This window comes from Mchenga conophoros, linkage group LG13, assembly GCF_057382185.1.
Source record: "Mchenga conophoros isolate Kocher_MC1m ecotype Shallow Benthic linkage group LG13, M_conophoros_male_GT1.1, whole genome shotgun sequence".
Lineage (NCBI taxonomy): Eukaryota > Metazoa > Chordata > Actinopteri > Cichliformes > Cichlidae > Mchenga > Mchenga conophoros.
In genome coordinates, this window is record NC_140538.1 from 25,940,624 (window position 1) to 25,962,552 (window position 21,929).

Consider the following 21,929-nt stretch of genomic DNA (forward strand, 5'->3'; position numbering starts at 1 on the left):
CAGAATAAAGTGGTCTTCATGTTTGTCTTATTTTTCCTGCCATAACTTCATCATCTTAGCTGCCTCTCCTTAGTGGTCCAGCTAGGACTATAATGCTGTAGTCTGTTCTAATCAGGTTCAACAGTATTTACCATCAAAGTCAAGATCATGCTTTAATAACCCCTGTACATAAACATGTTTATTTTCTTTTTACAGCAAGTTAATATGGAGGTTCAAAATGTCTAATCAGACATTGGTACACAACATGAGGTGCCAAAATCAACTTCAGTGGGGGAGAACTGGAAATCAAGAGAAAAAAGAAGGCAATGCCACTTCTCATACAAGTAGGGTACATACTGAATTTACACAAAATGGGGGGGAGCATTTGAAACACACCGCAGCACTGTGTGGTTATGAAAACATCTAGCTTTAAGTGTACATAAAGTTGAATTTGTACAGTATGTTTGCAGAAACAAAGCCACTGCCTCTTTCCGTTGAACATTCACAGACGATGTTTCGGGTTAGGCAACAGAACGTGATGGAAATGGCTTACCAGAAGATGTAGGGCCTTTTTAAGGCTTTAAATAACATATGGAATCAAAATAATGTGTCTAGAAAATCATCAAAATGCACCTTTCCATTTTGAAACCAAGAAGATGCCAACAATCAGGAAAAAGAAAAAAAAAAAACTGACAGCGCTGAAGTGAAATCTGATTTGATGATTTGGTGAAAACTTCATGCAATTTCAGGCAAGATGTAACAGCGCCACCAGCCCCACCCCAAGCACCAAACAAACAAATTGTTTTAACTGAACGATTCATTTTTGGAAGAAAGGAAAAAACAACACCCTGTAGTAAATCTGTACAACGAAAATACATTTGGGATCTACATCTAAAGGTACATTATTATGGTTATATACACTGCCCACCATCCATATATTATCTTTACATGTAGACTTCATTCAAACCCAAACATTTAGAAAACATAAAACTAAACAGATAAATGGGATCACATCAAACATCCATTTTTAAAAAAATCAGTTCTTGCTGTACCTCAGCTGTTGCTCAGTCCCTCTGTTCTTTGTCTGTACAGTAAACTACAGCAGGACTAAAATCTCTTGACTGGATGGACTGCTACCCTAACAGGGAGTTAAGAATAATTGAAATTGGTGAATGATTATTGGGTGAACATTTTTAGTTTTTTGTTTGTTTTTTCCCCAGTGGATTTCAATGGAAACAACCAATTGTACTATAGTAACAATAATTTGAGTGACTTCATGAATACAAAATAGACTTCAGAGTCAGAACACAAACACAAACCCAACTCTCCAATATTCTGACACAACAGAACAAAGGCTTTCAATACACTCAGGCCTCTTCACTGAAGAGAGCTACACTATTCCATCAATATCACATGTACTGTATGTTCTCTGGTCTCAGGTGGGACTGGGTTGGAAAAGAGAAGCCATGTCAGCCTTAAACATTCGCCGCCTCCCTCAATGTTTGTTTGAAAGCAACTGATAAAAATCAAAAGTTGTGTTTGATATCTCTTCCGCAGGTCTCCTGTTGTTCACTATTGAGTTGCGCGTTGAAAATCTTTCAGAGAGGAGAAAAAAAATATGGAAAAACTACATTGTACAAAGTGAGATTCTCACAATCTCTTTGCAAGAACGAAAAGTAATAAAGAATGACTTGTGCCCGCCGTCTTTTGGGATACGCCTAGGCAAATCCATTAACATCCCTGTGTTGATGCTGCTTCACTTCTTAGTCAATTTTCACATTTGTGTAAATCTTCCTCACAAAGGCACTTGTTCCCATGTATCCTACGGCACCTGAAAAGCAAAAGATGATCTGTGAGCAAGTTTCTTTTTGTTTGACAGCACCAGGTATCAAACTCTGCTGTTACTTTGCAGGTAAATCCATCACGAGACAGGATGATTACTGGTGAGGTATCCAATAAAGGTTTTAGCAGAGAAACGCACATCCCACATCTACAAAATGAGCATTCAGACACACAGCCAGCCCAGGAGGCAGTGTAGTACCTGATGCAGATCAGAGAAAGCTCCACAAAGGTCCTTCAAGGTACATGAGTGTCAGCCTTGGCTTATTACTCTTTCAGCTGAAAAATGAGTTTGGCTTGCAGCTGGTGGGGAAAAGACTACTTAGCTGCACTTAGAGCTGAATAACCGATGTAGAAAATAAGATTTCTCTAAAAAGATAATTGGTTTCATGCAAGAACTACCTGTATGTACATACGACTAACATTTTTCATACTGAATAAGCCTAAATCATATACAGTCAGTGTGCTTTTCTCCATGTTTGACTCAAGCCCAACTATGAATGAAATTTCAGGTTAACATCGTTTATAGGGAGGTGTGAAAAGCTTTTATTAGATTGCTGACCGTAGCAGATGTCTACTGTACTTCTATAGCCCCCCCCATTGTACCACCTGCTGTTTAATATTTTCACGTCCATCTCTATGACTGTCACGTCCCCTCGACCACCACCTGTCTAAACCGTAAACCACTTTCTGTTTGAGCAACAATTCTCCTTTATTCCTGTCGCAGTACCGTGCGCGTCTAACAATAAAATGTCAGCAGTTGTATTAATATCTTCAAATTATTGAGGTCCCCCGTGTCTGCTGACAGACTTCCCAGATTCTCTTGATTTCTGACAGCTAGACTTGCAGCTTGATATACAAAAATAATCCACCTGGGATGATAATTTGCAGCAATCTTTGGAGAATTTGCACAAGATCACAAAGGCACTCCCATTCATGAGCAGGTGGCATTCTTCATGTGAAAATGAGCAATTTAGAGGAAACTTGTGCAGGTAAGAGGAAAAGCAAACCTTGCAAGACATGAATTTAAGTAAAACTGTAAAAATAGTCATGTTAAATTATGGAAGCTGCTGCTTCCTGCCTTTAACATTTTTTAAAGGCAGGAAGCAAAAGGCATGTTTCAGTCACTAAGAAGTAAAGCGAGATTAAATCCTCTAAATGGCCAAATTCAACCACAAACTGTCAATGTACAGTGTGAATGCTGCTAATAAACGGTTCTTGCTGTGACAGTGATCCATCAAGTATCACCTCAATATTTGCATTTTTACACCAATCAAATTGATCCACAAGTTCTCCAAATGATATTTAAAAAAAACAAAACAAGACAAAACCGCACTCTGAGATATTTGAAAACTGAACTTCAGTGAAAGGTGAAATTGCTCCACACTATGAGTAAGATGCAGTGTAAGAACTGTCTCAGTCTCTGTGCTCAGAGGGCGGGGAATGTGATGAGGAAATTGAGAAATCTTGAGCAGAATTTAATGTCAGACTATTTTTTATGGCGTCACACCTCACTGGCACAAATAACACTCCTTATTTGTATGTTTCCAATAAAGTGGATGTGTTACCAACATGTGACACGAAGTGAGACGTGGTAGTTGAGATTTTAGCCCATCATGTATTCATCACATCTATTTATTTCTTTTCTCTTTTGTTAAAATGAACTGTGTGTAAAGTCACATAAACACAAAACCAACCCTTTATAAATGAGACCACTGGTGTTTATGCAGTGAACAGCTATTTACATTTGGCAGAACATCTAATAGTTCCTATTCTGAGATGAGTCTTCAACAAACTCTGAGTTTAAAAATAAATTCAAAGTTGATTAACTTTGAGTTTCTTGTTCCAGACCAGCTGAGTGGAGTAAGTTGAATCAACTCTGAGTATGTTCACCCCGAGTTAAGCATGTGAGAGTGGAGAAAGAAAGCATCATCAATGGAGCTCTGATACCACAGTTCACTATGGCAACGGGTGAATAAAAAGTGTTATTTAAATCCAGTAAACCAAGGGATATGAATGTGTGTCAGTGTGGACCGTGACAGTCATCTTAAAAAGCAAAGAAGAGAAAAGAGATTTTAATGAGCTTGGTCTGCTGTCACCATCATAGAGAGAATAAAAGTTTGATAACACACATGTGTGCGCGTGTGTGAAGTTCAAAGCTGGATCATCACTTACCCGGCTTGAACTTTCATTAAATGAAGCTTGAATTCTAATTTTAGGTTTGATATTTAAATCTTATTATTTAGCTTTAACCCTACGGGGCCAGAGTGTAGGTGAGAGAAACTGAAGACAGTAGCAGACTGCAGGGTGGATCCACCTTCAAGACACGTTTTTATTAAATTAAAACATTTTTTCCCTCCCTCTCTCTTCTACAGTTTATGAACATTGAGTTGTTTGAAAAAAATATTATCTGGAAAAGTTAAGCCATTATAAATGGATCCAGACAGGATGAACCTAAACTGGATGAGGGCCTGATCTGGTCTGAACCTGTGATCTATTCATCTATTTTGGATCTCTCCTGCTTTGCAAGTAGACTTCGGTCTGTTTGCTAATCTGTTACAGAGCCTATGCCTTTGGGCAGATCCTGTTCTCTGTCGACCCACTGAGACTGATTTGTGATTTTTTGTGGGAAATATGTTGAGATTCAGAGTCTGAATTAAAAACCTTTGAACATGTTGAAAGCATGTAACAACTGAATCTCAAGCTGTGAACAAATTTCAGCAGATATGTTCAGAATACAGACTGCTTGCAGCTGCATATAAAAAGACACTTTAAATACATTTAGTCCAGTTTTCAGGTCTTAAAATCATCTTCACTCAAATATTCACCATCTCCAAAATCCCAGCTTTGACAGACATTTCCCCCCCATCAGTGTGGCTTTTACAACACGACAAATGATTGACAACAGATCATATATTATGCATCTTTATACAGATGCAAGCTATTATGCAGATGCATTTACGTTAAACATTAACTGCAACAGTAATGTTTCAGAGGAACTGACTAAGAGTCTGACTGCTGGATTACTGTCCACAGAGTAAGAAACATGTAGACTACATAGACTTTATTCTGAGCTGTCTGTCTCTATCCTTATATATTGATGAGTGAATGGCTGTAACAGCCCTGATGTGATTTTTTTTTCCAACCTAACTTCTAAGGTGGGATTTCACTGTTTCTAAAAACAAACATCTGCCAATTAAGTTGCTTTTCCATTTGCTCTTAGATGGACTTTACAAATGAGGAATGAGTGAGTGTCAATCAGCTGGTTTAGGTGCAGAGAAAAACTCAAGAGTTTTTTAGTTCAATGATCCGTTACCACGGTAACCAACTTAGTTAACTTTTTTCCTGGCACAGAAAACCAGGGTTTTCATCTCATGGTTAACAAACTCAGAGTTAGCTAAACCTGCTTCATGGAATAGGGCCTGGACCTACTACGATATAAAATTAGGTGGACGTAAAACTTACCACACATGATTCCCAGGGCAGTGCTAAACACAGCCATGTAGCCAAAGTAGAAGGATGTCTGGAACAGCCCATACATCCTGAAATACAACAGGTTAAAATGTAAGAGGTGTGTAAGATGTAAGCACTTCTACAACAGGATGTTTCATCGGATTAATAAAGAGTAAAACTCACTTAGTTTTGAAGAAATAGTAGTAAAAGGAGTACATGTACACATAAACAGCAGTGGATGCAGCAGAGAGGAAGCTCGTCCATTGCCTGGAAGAGAGGGACAAGCAAACGAGAAAGAGGATTGATGACAGGGTGACAATGCCTCAGTTTTGTGGCTGATATTCCAGAGATCCATGTGGGGGAAAAACTCACCATCTGTAGTCCTCAGCATTGAGAAGAAAGTATGTACACACAATGGTGACACACACAGTCACAATGCACAGGATAACCAGGACCAGCATCATGAAGCCATACACATAGTAGATTTTGTAGGCCCAGAAAGATGTGAAGATGAAGTACCTGTCACATGAGGACAAAAACAAAAAACACTTCAACATGGCTGTCTGGATCATTTTAAACAGAGTCCCTCAGTAACACTGCAATACACTTACATTTCTATGAAAATGGAACCAAAAGGAAGGATTCCTCCAAGGCACACGATGACAGCTGGCTCCATGAACCTGAGAGCACAAAATTCAACATATTGACGTGGCCGTGTATCCTTGAGTGTTCGTGTCAGAGTCCCCCTTCAGGGTAAGGACACATGACAAATTGTGTTACGAATGCGAGAAGGGGGAAAAGTTGACAGATTGGAAATTCAAGTAGAGTCAGACAATGGCCTTAGGTCACATCTACCTTTTCCATTTGGCAGCAAGCCACAGTGCTTGGCAGAACGTTGTAAATGTTAATAAACCTGCAGTCGATCGCTTTTCCATATTTCATAACCTAAAAGTGTTTGTGCAGACAGCTAAAATGTTTTGAACTTTAAACCTGACATCTGGCAACTTAAACACAGGCCATTCAACACCTTGTGTCACCTGCATCGAGTACGACATTCTCACTGCCCACTGATCCGATAAGCTAAGCCTCCATCTTCTGACATTTTATAAACAAAATAAAGGACACCTGCCACTTACGAGAATCATAAATAACTCTCCCCTGACCGGTGCCCCTTACAAACTAACACTAACGGCACTTGGGGCAGGGTCTGCATGAGAGAATTATTTTAGGGATACGTGTTCTCATTTACATCGTAGAGGGACAACACTAAAAACAAAAACTGTTGAAAGCGGTGACCTCAGGGTAGTCTTAAGTTCCAGTTACACTCTATCCATTATCTGACCCCACGTCTCTGTCACTAATAATAATAATTGGATTTATATAGCTCTTTTCAAGGCACCCAAAGCGCTTTACAATACCACTATTCATTCACTCTCACATTCATACACTGGTGGAGGCAAGCTACAGTTGTAGCCACAGCTGCCCTGGGGCAGACTGACAGAAGCGAGGCTGTCATATCGCACCATCGGCCCCTCTGGCCAACACCAGTAGGCAAATAGGGTAAAGTGTCTTGCCCAAGGACACAACGACCAGGACAGAGAGCCCAGGGATCGAACCGGCGACCTTCCGGTTACAGATGCGATTCCCAACCCCCTGAGCCACGGTTGCCCACGTCTCTGTCACTAAGGCAAAGACAACTGCGACTGTCCACGTCAAACCACACCTACCATTTCTTCTCAGGGATCGGCCGCGGCACAGCATTAACTCGGCAGGGAAAGTTGGGCTGGCCAGACAGATTCCTCCCCAAAATTGTTCCCACGAGGTTCAGAGGCAGGATGACAAAGAAGCAGATACAGCAGACAGCAACCTGCAAAGATGACAAACATTTAATTGTTTTAGTTGGGCGGTCTGTATTTACGGCCATTATCCAGGGTGTTTCACATCCCCAATCAGTTGTTTTAATTTTGTTGACTGTGTTACAGAAGTTAATGTTCACTGCGTGATCTTATGGTACAAACTCAAATGTTCATTAAACTGGAAGAGTAACAGATGAATGGATTTCATCAGCAGATGCCCTAGATGTTTCTGAGGTTTGGCTGAGTCAGGGGAACAATGGCTATTTCATGACACTTTTGATTGATCAGCTCTGCAGCGCTGAGTGGAGCAAACAAACAGCTGTTTGTAATTTCTGTAATTAGCAATTTAAAAAATATGTGAAATGTTTGTGTGTGTGCATTTTTTATTGCTGTAGTGTCTGAAAACATTTGGCACTGAATGAAGAAATAAAGCAAACAGAATTAAAACTCTACAGTGGGTTTGGGACTCTAGTGTCATAAATATCAGGTGAAGTGTGCATATTGTGTTTCAATTTGTTAGTACACTTTTCTCATTACTTCAGTTGTGTTCCCCTGCATGACTAAATCCCATTGCTGATACCAGAGATCTATGCGGCCACACAATTTAAATGCTGGCTCTTGACTTGGAGGATGTTCTTCATAACATTGTGGTTTTTAGGGAGGTGCTGCAGTGTGAAATCCCACCATGGTTCCAAATGGGATGGCTCTGGAGGCGTGGTAGTAGATAGCAATGAAGTTGATGAAAAAGGCAGTCCCGCACACCATGGCTGGGATCATAAAGGCCCCAATGAACATTTGTTTAATCCATCTCCTGCCTGTATTAAGCCAAAAAATAAATAAATAAATCAGACGGCAAAACACGACAAACTGCTTTATTAGGGCATGTCACACATATTTTGTTTGTAAGAAAACAAACTATTTTATTACCTCCTTGTTTTGCATACAAACTTCCCCCGAAGTAGCCATTGACAGGAGAGGTTGCAGCATACACAAAAATGGCTGTGCTCAGCATGGATCCTCTCCTACAGGGAAAAGAAAAAGTTAGGCCAAGTGAAGACCACTCCCCTTGGCGTTGCATATAATTTTTTGTAGTATTTTATAGCACACTTGCACCCAATTCTTTGTCTAAAACAAAAGAAGAAAGATAGAAATGAACACTTGATTCCTTGATTTACAAAATGGTTACCTTCTTTTTTTTTTTTAATTTCCTCTTATTTATACACAAATGATAATTAATTATTCTTTTTCTGTCTTCTTTCTATTTTCCTAATCATTTTGTTAATGTTAAGCATGACAGACTACAACAAACTAACGTAAGTTAGCAGACCCCTCAAAATGTAAGGTAATGCTTTTTTAACAAGTTAATGCAAGTTCCAAGAACACCTCTTTCAACATGTAGCTCCCAAATATAGCACAGATGTTCTTTTTTCTACAATCCCGTTTCAGAGTCTGTAGCTTTAAAATCAACTGAGCTGCCGCTGTTCACACCTCTTCTAGGAAAAGGTATGACAGTGAAATGAAGCCAATGGGAGCAGCACAGTATCTCTCCCACTTCTTTGTCTGAGTGATCTTATTAAATGTTATTATCAAGATCACAGCACGTCTTTAACTTTCTCAGATGTTATAATATAAAGTCTGGATTTATAGAGGGGAAAAAATGGCTTGCATGTGACACCAGGTTAACAGTCCTTCATACCCATTCTCTGCAGTGACGCAACACAAAAACACAACCCGCACAAAACTCTTGTCTATTGGCTTCAGTCATCAATCTTAAAAGTCTCCATTTTCCAATTGTTCTTCAATATTAGCATTTTGAGCCTTACATCAAAAGGTAATTGTAACCTTAGCCACATTAGCCACTAGACATACCAGAATGGGATTTTTACCATAGCTGTGGAGACTAAAAATAAAAGCCAACAACTCAGTCTTCACTTCTGCAAGAGCCAAGACTGCATGAAATGATTTCTTGGGATTATTTAGAATACTTTCACTGCCTTCCCATGCTGCCAGACAACTTTTTTTTGACTGAGAAACTGAAGTCATTATATCACTATAAAGCCAGCAGACTCTGCAAACAAAAACTGTATTTTTACTTTAGCTTATTTGTTTTGCTGTAGAACTTTTTAAAACACAGAATAATGCACTTTTTATATTTTTCAGGCTAAACAAAGAAAGCGAATAAAATTCGTAGAGGCTTTTAAACCTGGGAGCTCATGTAGTTGTGGGGGTGCTAGAAGAGAGCAACTTTTCACAACTTTACACAAAAATGAGCATTTTCACAGTACATATTTTCCTGATTATTTCATATTTGAATTTTAGCTGAATGATTTAAACCTTGCTCTTTGATAAAACCGTAAGTGAGAGAAGACAAAGACTTTTGATAAGGGATCCAATACACAGAAATCAACTTTGCAACTAAAAACCAGATCAAAAACAGTCCTCAGCGAAATCTTACAATCATAACAAAATGTTCAATTACTCACTCTGTGTACAGATCCTCAACCATAGCGACGATGATAACGATGAGGGAGACTGAGAAAATCTGGCAGCCGGAGCCAATAAGTGAAGAGAAGATCAGTGGATGGCTTGACGGCCTAAACACATCTCCATGTACCTGCTTCCACCCATATTCGTCTCCAAGGTCTCTATCCTGTTGGTACAAAGCAACATAAGGAAACTGAGAGAAAAGCGTGATGAGGGGAAAAAAACAACAAGAACAGATCTTAGTTCCATGTTAAAGCATGCAAGTACAGCCAAAGTTTACCATGTCATCCATTTCCTCCTCTTTGCTGTATCTGGCATAGTCCTTTCTTAGCGTTCTCATAAGAATCATGGACACCAGACCCACCAAGAAAATGACCATCATGAAGGAATTAAAGATGGAGAACCAGTGAATCTAAAAAATATATATATAGTAAAATCAAAAATTTTCTTTAAGAGCAACACTGGAAAGCTCTTTGCATCAAAACAGTACATCAAATAGCCACACTTGAGTAACACAAATGAGTTATGACGCTGCATGGAAAACAAAACAAAGACTCTTATTGAGCAGGTTGGTCATTTACATTACATCTGTTGCAAGGCTCAACTTGCATCTTCTGAAATGTCATACAGAGTTGTGCTATTACAACAAGCCAATGGTATCCCCACTGGCATGAGGAAGCATGTGAAACACCACAAAAGCTATTTCACTCACTCTGTGCTGAAAGAAGGATGGATCAAGGTACTTGTCAAATCTGTCTTCAAACTTTACATCTGACTTCTTCCATTTCACCTGGATAGGAGAGGTTCATTGGCATTTATGCATGTGTTTACATGTCCTATGTATCCCCAAGAGAGTATAAGTCAAATATGGCAGATATACAATGATTTTTAGCTTCCCAGAATGTTAATCAAAAAGTACTCACAGAATAGGACATTGGGATTCTTGTGTTTGGCACAAGTCTGACTTTCCCTTCGCTGGTCAGATTTACGTCAACGATTCTATTGCCATTGAAGCCGATCTCTAGTTTCTTATACGTCCACAGGTAGTGCTCTTCTCCATTTTCATCTGCCTCACCAACAATACCTTTAAAAAAAACAAAAACAAAAAAAAAAAAAACAACTCGAGATCTCATTCAGCAGTGGTCCAATGGACAGGTGAAAATAAACGCTTTAGTTATACAACATTAACAATCAGGGTGCAAATGCCAAATAAAGGCCACTTTTGATAACTTTGTAACAGCATAATCTCTACTCACTTGTTACAGTCAGGATTTAGTTTTCATAAAAGGTCATTGCTGAGCAAAGAAGTCTGATGCAAAGCTAGAACTATGAATCTACTGTTGTGGCTATATATATATATATGTCTGTTTAATGTTTAATGCCTGAAAAATTGTTCCACATTCTGCACCACAAATTAATGTAGACAGGAATTTTTGTTCTAGCATACATAATATTATGCAGGCGAGCTCACTTTAGTAAGCGGTACTACAAGTGAGCAAGTTCTGAAAGTGATGAACGACAGGTCTGCAATTGCTGAGCTAAATAACCCTGATAAACATCTCATAAAAGAAAGGCACACCAGTGCACTTCTCACACAATAGCAACCCGGATGTTAGACTTATAGATATTCATGACGCTCCTAATTATGCGACACATAACTCAGCAACGTTTGAGCAAATACCAGCGCCCCTCCCACTTCCTTCTACATCAGCTTGCATAGTCTGTTTAAACAGGGTAGGAGTGGCACCATTGTACTACTCCAACATATGTGAGTGTTCACACTGACTGCTTGTTAGAGTGACAGTCTTGACTCAGTAACAGTAGTGAGTCATTAATATCCTTCTTTTGGTTTATATGAAACACTTTTGCACATGGGAAATGAATACTAAAAGCTGCAGGAGAATTTTTATGAGCTCTGTATCCAAATATTCAACTATTTTAATGTTCATTGGGTTGTTATTCAGCAATCAAATTGGAAATATAAACAATTTGTTGCCAATTTAACAATTGTTTTATTTTTAAGCTTCTTTGCAAAAGAAATAAAATACAAGATTGTATCCTTAACAATGTCTTGCTTGTTTGGCACAGGAACAGCACTCTGACTCTTTCTGACATGTTCAGTGGGTGAGTGGACGGAGAGGTTTCAAAAAGTGAGACAGCAGCGGGGCACAGCGTGAGAGAAAAGTTAAACCTGCTGTTGCTTCCAACTTTCTCTCCGAGTTATCATTTTATACACAGATAAAGATGAAAAAACACCACAGCCATTGTCTTTAATACATGGGCTGAAGAGCTCACCTTGGGAAGTGTTTATTATTCTGGACAGCCCTAACACTCAGTACATCCAGTGTCTTTATTCACTTTATGTCAAAATGGTTCCACTCATTAGTATATTTTTCAGTCAGCATAATACCATAAAATTATTCTAAAACGTAAAGCTGTATATAAGCTAATCAACCGGTACACTGCACTAATTAAGCTGATTCAAAACAAAAACAATATAATACAACATAGACTAAATCTTGAGTGCCTTTTATTCTGACATTTGACACATGACATTGTGTCCGGTTACACCTCCCTACAACACCGGTAAAGAATAAATGGACCAGTTATCTCAAGAATAGGAACTGGTTTTACTTCTTCACCATCAGGATGAAAATGTTGGTCACTCTACTCTAAATATTACCACATCACCACTAATAGCCAGTAAGAGGGGATGCGTGAAATTCTGAGATGAGAGAGATGTTAAAAATAAATTTGGCTATGTTTTGTTTTTTTTGTTTGTTTGTTTTTTTTTGGGGGGGGGGGGGGGGGACTTTACTACTGCTGCATATTACTGTGAAAACAAATCTTTGTATGCTGTTGCAAAAAGCAATAAAAATATTGTTCACAAAAATAATAATTTTTCTATTTTTTTTTCCATTGCTGTTGGATTTTGGTTTTTCTCCCTCTACTCCCTATACTGCTAGTAGTGAATGTAATCCTATGTGCTTACAGGGTAATAACAGTCAAAAGATGAATGTCGCCCAATATCAATCTTCAGCAGATTGACATTATACCTATTACATCTATAGTAATAAGAACACACCTCAGAAGCTAGACAAAACAAAAGAAACATGTAAAAGTAGATGTGTTAATAAAATAAAAAGTGGTTATCAACTTACCCCAGATTGGCAGGTCATCTATGTACATTTGGTACCAGTAGTGATTCTTTATGGCGTAGACAAAAGCATCTCGTTTGGCTTTGTCCAACTCTATTTCACAGTATGTTGACTGCATGACTTCCTCTACAAAGATAAAGATCACATTTTTAGTAAGTGTAGGAAGTTTTGTGGAATTAATAAAGCCAGACATCCAGAGACAAGCAACATTTTTTAGTTATAATGCTCTTGCTGATTCAAAAGTCCTAAAGAGGTGGAAGTCAGTGTAAGTACCTTTGAACTTTATTTGCAAGCCGCTGAATTCAAGCTCCACTCCCTGCAGAGCCTCTCCAAGTGTTTCATGGTAATGACTGATGGTCTTCTGGGAGCCCGCACAGAAGGGCAACGAGAAATACTTGTATGTCTCCTGTCGGTTGTGGTAAGGCCCCACTGTGTTCATCCATAAAACTACCTCCTCCTTATCTGTGTACTGCAAAAGGAAAACAGGAGGACTCTTATAATTAAATCCAGGAATGCTACACCAGTTCTGCAAGTACTGCTGATGTCCTATTCTTATTCTATCGATAGTGCACCAAAGAAACTTCTGTGAGTTGCCAAAAACTTTTAAAACAATAGCAGCAACTTTCAGAGCACTATCGCGTTATAAATCATGCAAACAAATGTAAATTTTAGGCTCTTTTCACACTGTTATCGAGCCATCCTCGTAGCACTATTGTGTGTTAGCTATGTGTACCACTGGCAAGGAAGTTCTCGTGAATGCAACATCCGCCTCTTTACTTAACAGCTTCCACATTAGCGCCCCATTTATAATTAAGACAATGTAATGCACATTATTATCTTGTTAGCCAGGTGTAATTAGGGAGGCTGGATCTGACAACGGAGAACAAAAGTAATATGAAGAGGGCCTTAAGTTTAATCGATGTCAAGAGTAAATGTTTTTCATTAATTGTGTTTGCGAGGCTAAACGGACGGCAGTTTTATAAATCTTGCCTTTGATTAACTAACTAACGTTAGCTACAGGCTAACTAGCTGCTAACTTAAGTGTAGCTTCCGCCGGTGCTCAAGTAAGGTTGCAAAGACCAGCTTGGAAGATGTGCTAACAAGCTAGCAAGCAAACGTTACTCATAAGCACTTAGGCCGATAAGTAGTGACAACTTAGCCGGCTAAATGAATGCCTACCCGTTTGATAGCTCACCCAGTATCAGTATATAACCCACAAAGACCAAGTCATGAACCCTGTCACGTTTATAATTCTGTTTTGTGGGGTGTAGCTAGCCGTCGCGGCTACAGTTAGCAGGTTACACAGAGCACAAACGTCCATTATTTTCAAGGCTCCCCCTTTTCAGTCGGCCTCTCAAAAAGGTGTCTTACCGTGTGGTCATGTTCGTCTGCGTCGACAGGTGATAAAGAACATACAAGTGCGAAAACCACCGCCGCTACCACCTTCCACCTGGAATATCCCATTATTTTCAGAAAAAAAGTGTACAGAAAGACTGGGGATGTTAGCTTTGCACGGCTATCCCACCTTCTTCCTGGTTGTATGACAGAGGCAATTTTTAGGGATGCTCTCGTACGCATATGGCGTAAGAGCCTCATGAGCGTTCGTCGTATGCACGTTCGATTGGCTGAAAAGAGGCACGTGGCTGACGACGTCCAGTCAGCGCAGAAAACGATGGATACACGGTGATTATAGAAACTCTGTCGGCGCATCTACCGCAACCTTCGGCCACGTCATCCGACTGCAAAGACTGGAGCTTCAACTTTGACAGAGAGCTGGTGCATGAAACATGATCCTCGAGTACAACAAGCGGGTCTATTCACTGTCTGATGAGGCCTCTTAATGGACCCAAAGTTGTCCGAACAATTTGTCAGTCTGAGCCACGATAATGCACAATTTTAAGCAAGCGCAGCATCCTCTAAATGTCCTACTTGTTTGGATTGCAGTTCTAGGTTATTCTTTGGATAAAGCTGATAAGTTAAACCTGAGTTTAAGACTGTAACTTAAAAGTTCCTATGCACTTTGACTACATTTATCTTTAAGGACACAGTTCAGCTCAAGGTAGGCTGACTTGGTAGACTGATTTTCAAACAGACACTCGTCTTCCTTGACTACTTAAATGCTCTATGGTCTCATTTAATATGTACAATTGTCTGAGTCAGATTCTGACGCTTCAAAATGAAAATTAGTTTTACATTACAAATTTCAACTTTACCTGAAAGTTACCTTGTTTCTCATTTACTGCCCCCTACTTGGGTGAAACTGCACAGCACATGACATTACCATAATTTACAAGAGGGCTTGGTTCACAGTCAGTCAACATAACTTTAATTAATGCAATGATAAATATACCATTTCCTTGTGTTTCCTTCTTTGTATTTCCTTACAGTGGAAGAAATCATTTAATATTAGCAGATTTTTTTAACACATTTGTGGATATCATACATGTTGAACTATAGTCCTCAGAGATCCCATCTTGTAGCTGTTTTTAACAAGACAGACATAAAAATGAAATTCTCAAAAACTTATCTGTATGCTCTACATATTCTGTGGTTTAGACGACGTAACTCAGGATTTCTGTCTTTATTTCCTTTTTTTTTAAACGACACTTGTGATAACAGAAGATAACACAAGTTATCACTTGTGTGGTAATGTCTCACATTTCCATTTCCTATTTACAATCACAAAAATCAGCAGTTAACAATCCTAAAGCTGCAACTCATTTAGAAACACAATCTTATAAAAGCTTCAAAAATTCTTTCAGTTCATTAAAAACTTTAAACTCATTCAATTTACAGTGTTCAGAATTCATTAAGATGTTTCAGTAAATCACTTTTTCTTTTGCAAAATAAGTAAAGCAACTCATTAAATCAGTGGTCTCCATGTGAAGTATGACGAGGCCTTTCTGCTTCAGACGTCTTTCCAGCATTACAAAGACTGCACAAACCTCCTGTAGAAGAGACACGAGGGAACACAGTACACATGTTGTGGAAATGAAACAGATTTGGTGTAATCACTACGAGCACGATTAGTGTGATGTTTTCTCACTTTACGATTTCAGGCAGACGGGGGTCTCTGTATAAGCCGTTGTGCAGATATCCCAGAGACCCTTCAAATGTCACCAGCTTGACTCTCTCTGTATTCTGGGCACGCGCTGCCACCTCGTATGTCTGGGGGAGTAAAGAGAAGGAATTTCAGTTTACCTAAAACAAAAATGTTCCTAGAAGAGTCATTAATTACTTACAGCTCTAATGAAAACACTGACTCAGTTTACTTTAAATGACAAGCAGCTGTCTGTGCCACTGATACCTGCTGAGCAACCTCAATGGGAACCAAGTGATCATCCTCAGAATGAAGGAAAAGTATGGGGCTTCTCATTTTCTTCAAACTGCAGAATAACAGAGCTATATCAAATCACAGCATTTTTCTAGTAATAACATTTTTAGCTTATTAACGTATTACATATCTCTTAATATTTCACTACTGTATGTACATAACCAACTTACTTTTCTTCAGTAGGAAAGACAAACTTATTATCTTCCCATGGTGCTCGGTATAAGTAACCAAGGCCTGGAAATTTCCAGTAACGCTTTAAACACAAAGAAAAAAGTCATTGTAAAGTCTGTTGTGATGCAGTAACACAGTCACATGAAATAAATACAGCAAATACTAAAGGTGGTAGGTTAGACGAGCATACCCAAGCAAAAGGGTTAAATGGAGGAATATTTTGCCGAACAGTATTGAATGCGCCTTCAAGGATCACCCCATCAAACACCACTCCTGAAAAGAACGGGAAACAATCACCATGTTGAGCTCACATGCTCTTATGTCCAATTTATGCTTCAGCGGGAACTTTACATCATAGCCTACGACGCAACCTGACGTGCACCTTATAAGAAATGCAGCTAACACGTCTGGTCGATGTAGCCGCAGATATTGGGTTATATATTGGATTCCTCCTGTGCTGCTTTTCACTGCAGTCTTTGAATTTATCAGTGAGATAATAACAATCATCACCTCAGTATATGGAAAAATAATCTTAGCATCAACATGAGGACTCAGTAACTAATGGTTACCACGTGGTAACCATTAGTTACTGAACAGAATGGAGGGCACAAAAATAAATGTGGGGACAAAGGTTAAGTCGTAGGCCCTGCAAAGATTCCTCGCAGAAGTTTAAATTGGGCATTACTTCTATTTGCTTGATTCATTAGTAGCAAAACCTACCCTGCTCCAGAAGTTTGTCTGCAGTGTTAGTCGCCACTCTGCACGGAAATACAGAAAAGCATTTTCAGTTTATCCAATACGTCACCTTCTCATCTCATCGATGTTGCCAGATTCATTACAGCTGTCGACTAATTTCAACCAAATCCAATTTGATTATGTTTTTTTAAAGAAATGCAAACTGGTTCGAGGTATCTTGTTTTGAGCATTATAAGGGTGAACCAATACAATGAAAAACAGCTAAATGTGCAACTAAATTCATTTCAAAATGAACACGTCTGTTAAAAAAAATAACCCAGATATTAGAAAATGAACAAAAAAATTAGGTTAACATAAAAAATAGACATTAAGCACCGAATTATCTCCACCTGGAAAAAGACAGAAAAGCTATTTCTCAATATGAAACGGGAAATATTCAATTCATGAGGGATCTGCGTTGCATAAAGCATTTATCACTTGCCTATTCATAAGGCTTCCTCCGTTTCTATTCAGTCAGTCAGTACAGGTAAGGTTCCATAATTTGCTGCCTAGTGACAAAAATCTGAAGTACTTCCAAACAGGGATCTTTAGGGTGCCGAGCTGGGCTGTGAACTATCTGCCATCATTACCACACAGTTGCTGATGAATTATTCCAGATTTAAATTACCCTCCTGCCAGGCTTAAGCACCAGGAAATTATGTATTTTTAAGATGTTTTCTTTGACAACTGTTAAATTTGCTCATTAATGTTATTAGCCTCCTGATCCTGTTCATCATTTTTGCATATAAAAACAGCCTGGAAGAGTTGGTAGAACTAAAAATGCTATGGCTTCTCATCATTTACCTTCAGTTGTTCATCTGGTGGGTCCTGGTTAAGATCAGCAGCTTATCCTAAGCCTGAAGTAAAAAGAACTGTACCAACGCCATCCAGCTGCTTCTATCAGGTTTTATAGTAGAAATCCAACTTTGCAGCCTATGCAGGACTTTTTTGCCCCAACAAGCAAATTTTACTTTTTACAGTCGAATGGCATTATTGCTTTCTGTCCAATTCGATAATGAAATTTAGAATAGCTCTTGACTGTTGCAGATTATTACTTCAATATTTTAAAAGGAAGAGGATGTGACAAGTATTCCAAACATTTTTTGGGAGTGTGTAAAGGTTTCCAAAATGCTGCACATCAGGAGTCTTTCCTTACTGACCCAGTGCCAAGAGAATGTCCCCAGATAACGACAAGGCTGTTTCTGCTGCGTTCTTTGACCCAGTTGTACACGCAGAGGAAATCAGTGGTCAGACCGGCTTCAGTTGGCTCTCCGGTGGAGTCTCCAAAACCTGCCAGAGTTTGTCACATCATTTGCTATTCACGGTCACGTCAGAGAGCTGAGCTTGAGAGCAAAGCAGCCACAAGGTGGCAGTCACTTAGAGGAAAACCCTCATCAGACATTGACCTGAAGCTGAACTGATCTCTTTTGACTGCCTTACAACAAACAACTCATCAAGCGCAACAAAATTAGTTCACAGTGATTATATGTCTGCAAATGATATTAAATCAATGTGAGAAGGTTTTGCTTTACAATCAATACTAAGGCTAAAAAGCACTGAAATAGAAAATATGTTTAAATAAGAGTCATAAATCTCCATTTGTACCAACCTCTGTAGTCAGGCACTAGGACATGGTAACCAAGAGCACTCAATATCTGTTGACACATAACACTTATTTGTCATCAGAATGGCCACAAAGACCTTTTAAAAGATTAATATGTTTGTATTTGTGATCACTCACTTTTGCAACTCCCACCCGATGAGGAGCTGCCCTGTTGGATTCATTAAAAAAAAAGCCACAGAGCCAAAAAATTGGTATTTTTTCCAAAGTGTGGAACCTCTACTCTTTGTATCTGCAGCTGTAATACAAATGCATTATTTATAATACCTCGTGCCTGTGTTTCCATGAAGATATATGAAAACTGGACTTCCATCGCTTAAAGTGTTTTGGTACCACGCCAAGTCTTTCCCCTGTGCCTCCTTCCACCGACTTTCAGGGACAGTGTGCCTTTGACGGTCAAAACAATGCACCGCTTAGAAATACAACCAACAACTGGATCATTAAAAAACAAGTGTTGTCCTTTAGTCTTAGGATTTTAAAAGCTATGCTAGGAAAAAAAAGAAAAGAAAAAAGTTTAACTTAGCTTATGCTCACCATACGCCGAGGGAAATTCCTTCCTCTGATGTTAAGTACATGTTGATGGTGTGATTAAGGGAGAAATCAGCAGGTCGGCTGAGGTCAACAAAGAATGGCAGGCTGACTATAAACAGGAAAAAAGAGAGGTGCTTTTTTTTCTGAGTAGCAAGCTAAGGATTTACAGTACATCCAAGCGGCAAACTGGATTTTCACATACTTCTGTGTGTGTAAACAAAGTGCTGAATTAATTCTGGAAGCATTTTCACCGAGAAAGGCACCACAACCAAGATAACAAAGAGGGCCAATAAGCCCCTTTTTAGCCACCCTTGGGACCTATAAGGAGACAGAAAAAAGACAGAAATAAAAACAATGTGACTGGAGACTAAAGATGGATATTGATAAGATCTTATTGATTGGCAATTCTGCTTATCGGACAGATTCTTCAACTATTCCTCCATTGATTCTTGTTCCACTGTCTTTGTGTAAAAGAAAATAGGCATACGCAGGTTTTCAGCATGTTCACCTGAGACTTAACACTGTGTACAAACAGAGTGGGAAAACACTGGCAAGTGACTCAAGGGGTGCAAAATCTCCATGAACATGACTCACTGTTTTTGCATCAGTCATATAAACATGAAAGCATTTACAAAAGGTATAAAACAGTCTGGAGGCGTACAATTTCAGTAGACTAGGCCGTTCCTGTTTGCACTGACACCGACTTTCTCTCTTTATCCAAAAATTATTATAAACTTCTGATGACTTTATTCCGCCTACCCCTAACTGTCCAATCTGTGTTAAAACACCAAATCAACACTACAGCAACACTAAAAAGTTTGGCTCCCACTTCTCCTCTTCATGACATCTAAATTCAGCTGCATCCCTGCAGACAGTTTGAATGACTCAGCAAATGTGAGAAGCATCAAGTGAGGGGAGAGGAGGACGGGGGTGTGGTGGATGAGTTTGTTGAGTGGTGCAAAAAAAAGTGCAGCTCTATTCAGGCAAGATCTGAGAAACAAAAGCCCCCCCCCAAAAAATAAATACATAAATAAAATCTCCCTCAGAGACACACTGAAGGGTCTGTGGACCAGGTTGAGCAGATGTACTTGGAAATGCTCACTTATTCCCACTGGTGTGCACCAAGCAGCTCTCCACATGTCCTATCAGTCTGTGAATGCAGCATTAATATAGAGACATTAATATGGGAGAGAAGAACTGAACGATCTAATCAAGACGGCAGGCTGTCATTGGAGTCAGTCTGGACTCCCTGGAGGCAACAGCGAAAAAAAAGGATGCTATTCAGACTATTGCCAATTAATGGACAATACATCCCACCCCTTCCATTAACACTTTAATCAGCCAGAAGAGCCCTTTTAGTCAAAGACTGATCTCTCTGTACTGCTCGGGGGAAACATCTAGGAGGTCACTTGTTCCAAAAGCCATCACTATCTAAAGTTAACTCCTTGAATTTATTATTCAAATCTTTTCTGAAAAAATAAAGTTCACTGCAGATTTTTAATTAATCACCTCTCTTTTTTCCTGTTTATAGTCGGGCTGCCATTCTTTGCAGGATGACGCAATGCAACCTTTGTTTTACTGGGCAGTCGCTCTGTAGAAGATGCGTCTGTTAGTGATGTTATATTTTCACATTTTCAAGACACTTCCAGTCCCTGACACAGTTTAGTTTTCAACAACACTACAGGAATTCCTGTACTCTGGGAAAATGACTCACTTGTATTGTTCCACTAGTTACTGTATTGATCTGTAGACCATTATGCAAGACATATTTTCAAATGTTTACAACAACGCCCTTTACGAGTTTTTGATATTGTTGTCTTCGCTAAATGCGTTTGCTCAATGCTTCAATGTCCATTTAGCTAGCTAACAACCTATCAACTCTATTATGGTCTAGTAAAAGCGTGCTTGTAGTAGTAACACCATATAGCGTCATGTAGTAAAATGCCTGTCCTGCGCTTACAAACGTGTAACAAACGGAATAACAAACTACACGCGAAAACTGTCTTAGTGCAGACTGCTAGTGGACTTTTAATTCCACTAGCCGTTAAAAGGTAAAAGCTAATGCAGTAAGGTAAGCTAGCTAACTCACTGTGGTGACCGTGTCCCCTCCTTCTTCTTGGATTTGGAAGTCCGCTGTACCCCGCTATTGTGGGAGGATGGCTCATTCTGTTTAACGTCCCTTCTCTTCATTATTTAAGGTCAGTTATATTGAACAAAAAGAGACTTTATCTATACAGCTAAACGTCTGAGACAGTTATATGGCTCGCAAGGAACTTCAGCAAACTTTGACCGAAGTCCGTTCAAAGACCTGATTCGCGGTGAAAGGGCGGTGCCAGAGGCTGTTAAGGTAGCACATGTTTGCACTACAAAGCACAATATATGTTACACACCTTAAGACAGCAATCTATACAGCTCGATACAGTCTGTGGCAAAGGGTGTCAAACATCAGGTCCGGGGTCAGAAGCAAGAGTCCAGTCTGGCTCTCTGCAAGGCTTTGTGAACAGGGGCATAAATCTTTTTAAAGCTTTTCCTCCTAATAAAAACCTGCGTCTTGGCCATTCACCACAACCACAAAGTAATTAAGTGATAGATAAACAACTAAATGATAGAAAAGGCTCAGTTCTTTCACTATCTACTAAAAAAAGCATTTAAAGGAGAGTTTGGGCAAAATACTTCCTAAAATTAAGTATTATGTAAGTACTCTTCGGGAATACTTCTCCAGGCTACCTGAAGTTCCCCAACATTACTGACTGAAATGCAGCCCCAAA

The 21,929-nt window shown here is 39.2% G+C and overlaps 2 protein-coding genes across 3 annotated transcripts; both read right to left on the minus strand.

Moving 5' to 3' along the window:
* Positions 1-160: 160 nt before the first annotated feature.
* On the minus strand, positions 161-14,362 carry tm9sf3 (transmembrane 9 superfamily member 3). The gene is made up of 15 exons (XM_085297493.1): positions 14,141-14,362; positions 13,043-13,238; positions 12,773-12,895; positions 10,535-10,695; positions 10,324-10,401; positions 9,892-10,023; positions 9,611-9,777; positions 8,055-8,149; positions 7,812-7,942; positions 6,999-7,138; positions 5,883-5,951; positions 5,644-5,790; positions 5,455-5,538; positions 5,284-5,360; positions 161-1,810 (listed from the first exon to the last, which is right to left on the minus strand). The coding sequence occupies exons 1-15, from the start codon at positions 14,345-14,347 to the stop codon at positions 1,743-1,745; spliced, it is 1,875 nt and encodes a 624-aa protein (XP_085153619.1). The 5' UTR covers positions 14,348-14,362; the 3' UTR covers positions 161-1,742.
* A 716-nt stretch (positions 14,363-15,078) lies between these two features.
* Positions 15,079-21,492, minus strand: LOC146561416 (lysophosphatidylserine lipase ABHD12). 2 transcript variants are annotated; one of them, XM_085297497.1, is made up of 14 exons: positions 21,251-21,488; positions 20,671-20,752; positions 19,364-19,479; positions 19,165-19,270; positions 18,898-19,017; positions 18,751-18,781; positions 18,619-18,664; positions 18,170-18,299; positions 16,995-17,032; positions 16,465-16,547; positions 16,274-16,356; positions 16,077-16,155; positions 15,816-15,937; positions 15,079-15,717 (listed from the first exon to the last, which is right to left on the minus strand). In XM_085297497.1, exons 1-14 carry the CDS (start codon positions 21,324-21,326, stop codon positions 15,696-15,698), a joined length of 1,134 nt encoding a protein of 377 aa, XP_085153623.1. In that variant the 5' UTR covers positions 21,327-21,488; the 3' UTR covers positions 15,079-15,695. The 2 variants fall into 2 exon arrangements, with proteins under 2 accessions (XP_085153623.1, XP_085153624.1); XM_085297498.1 differs by lacking the exon at positions 20,671-20,752 and having other exon boundaries at positions 21,251-21,492.
* Positions 21,493-21,929: the final 437 nt, after the last annotated feature.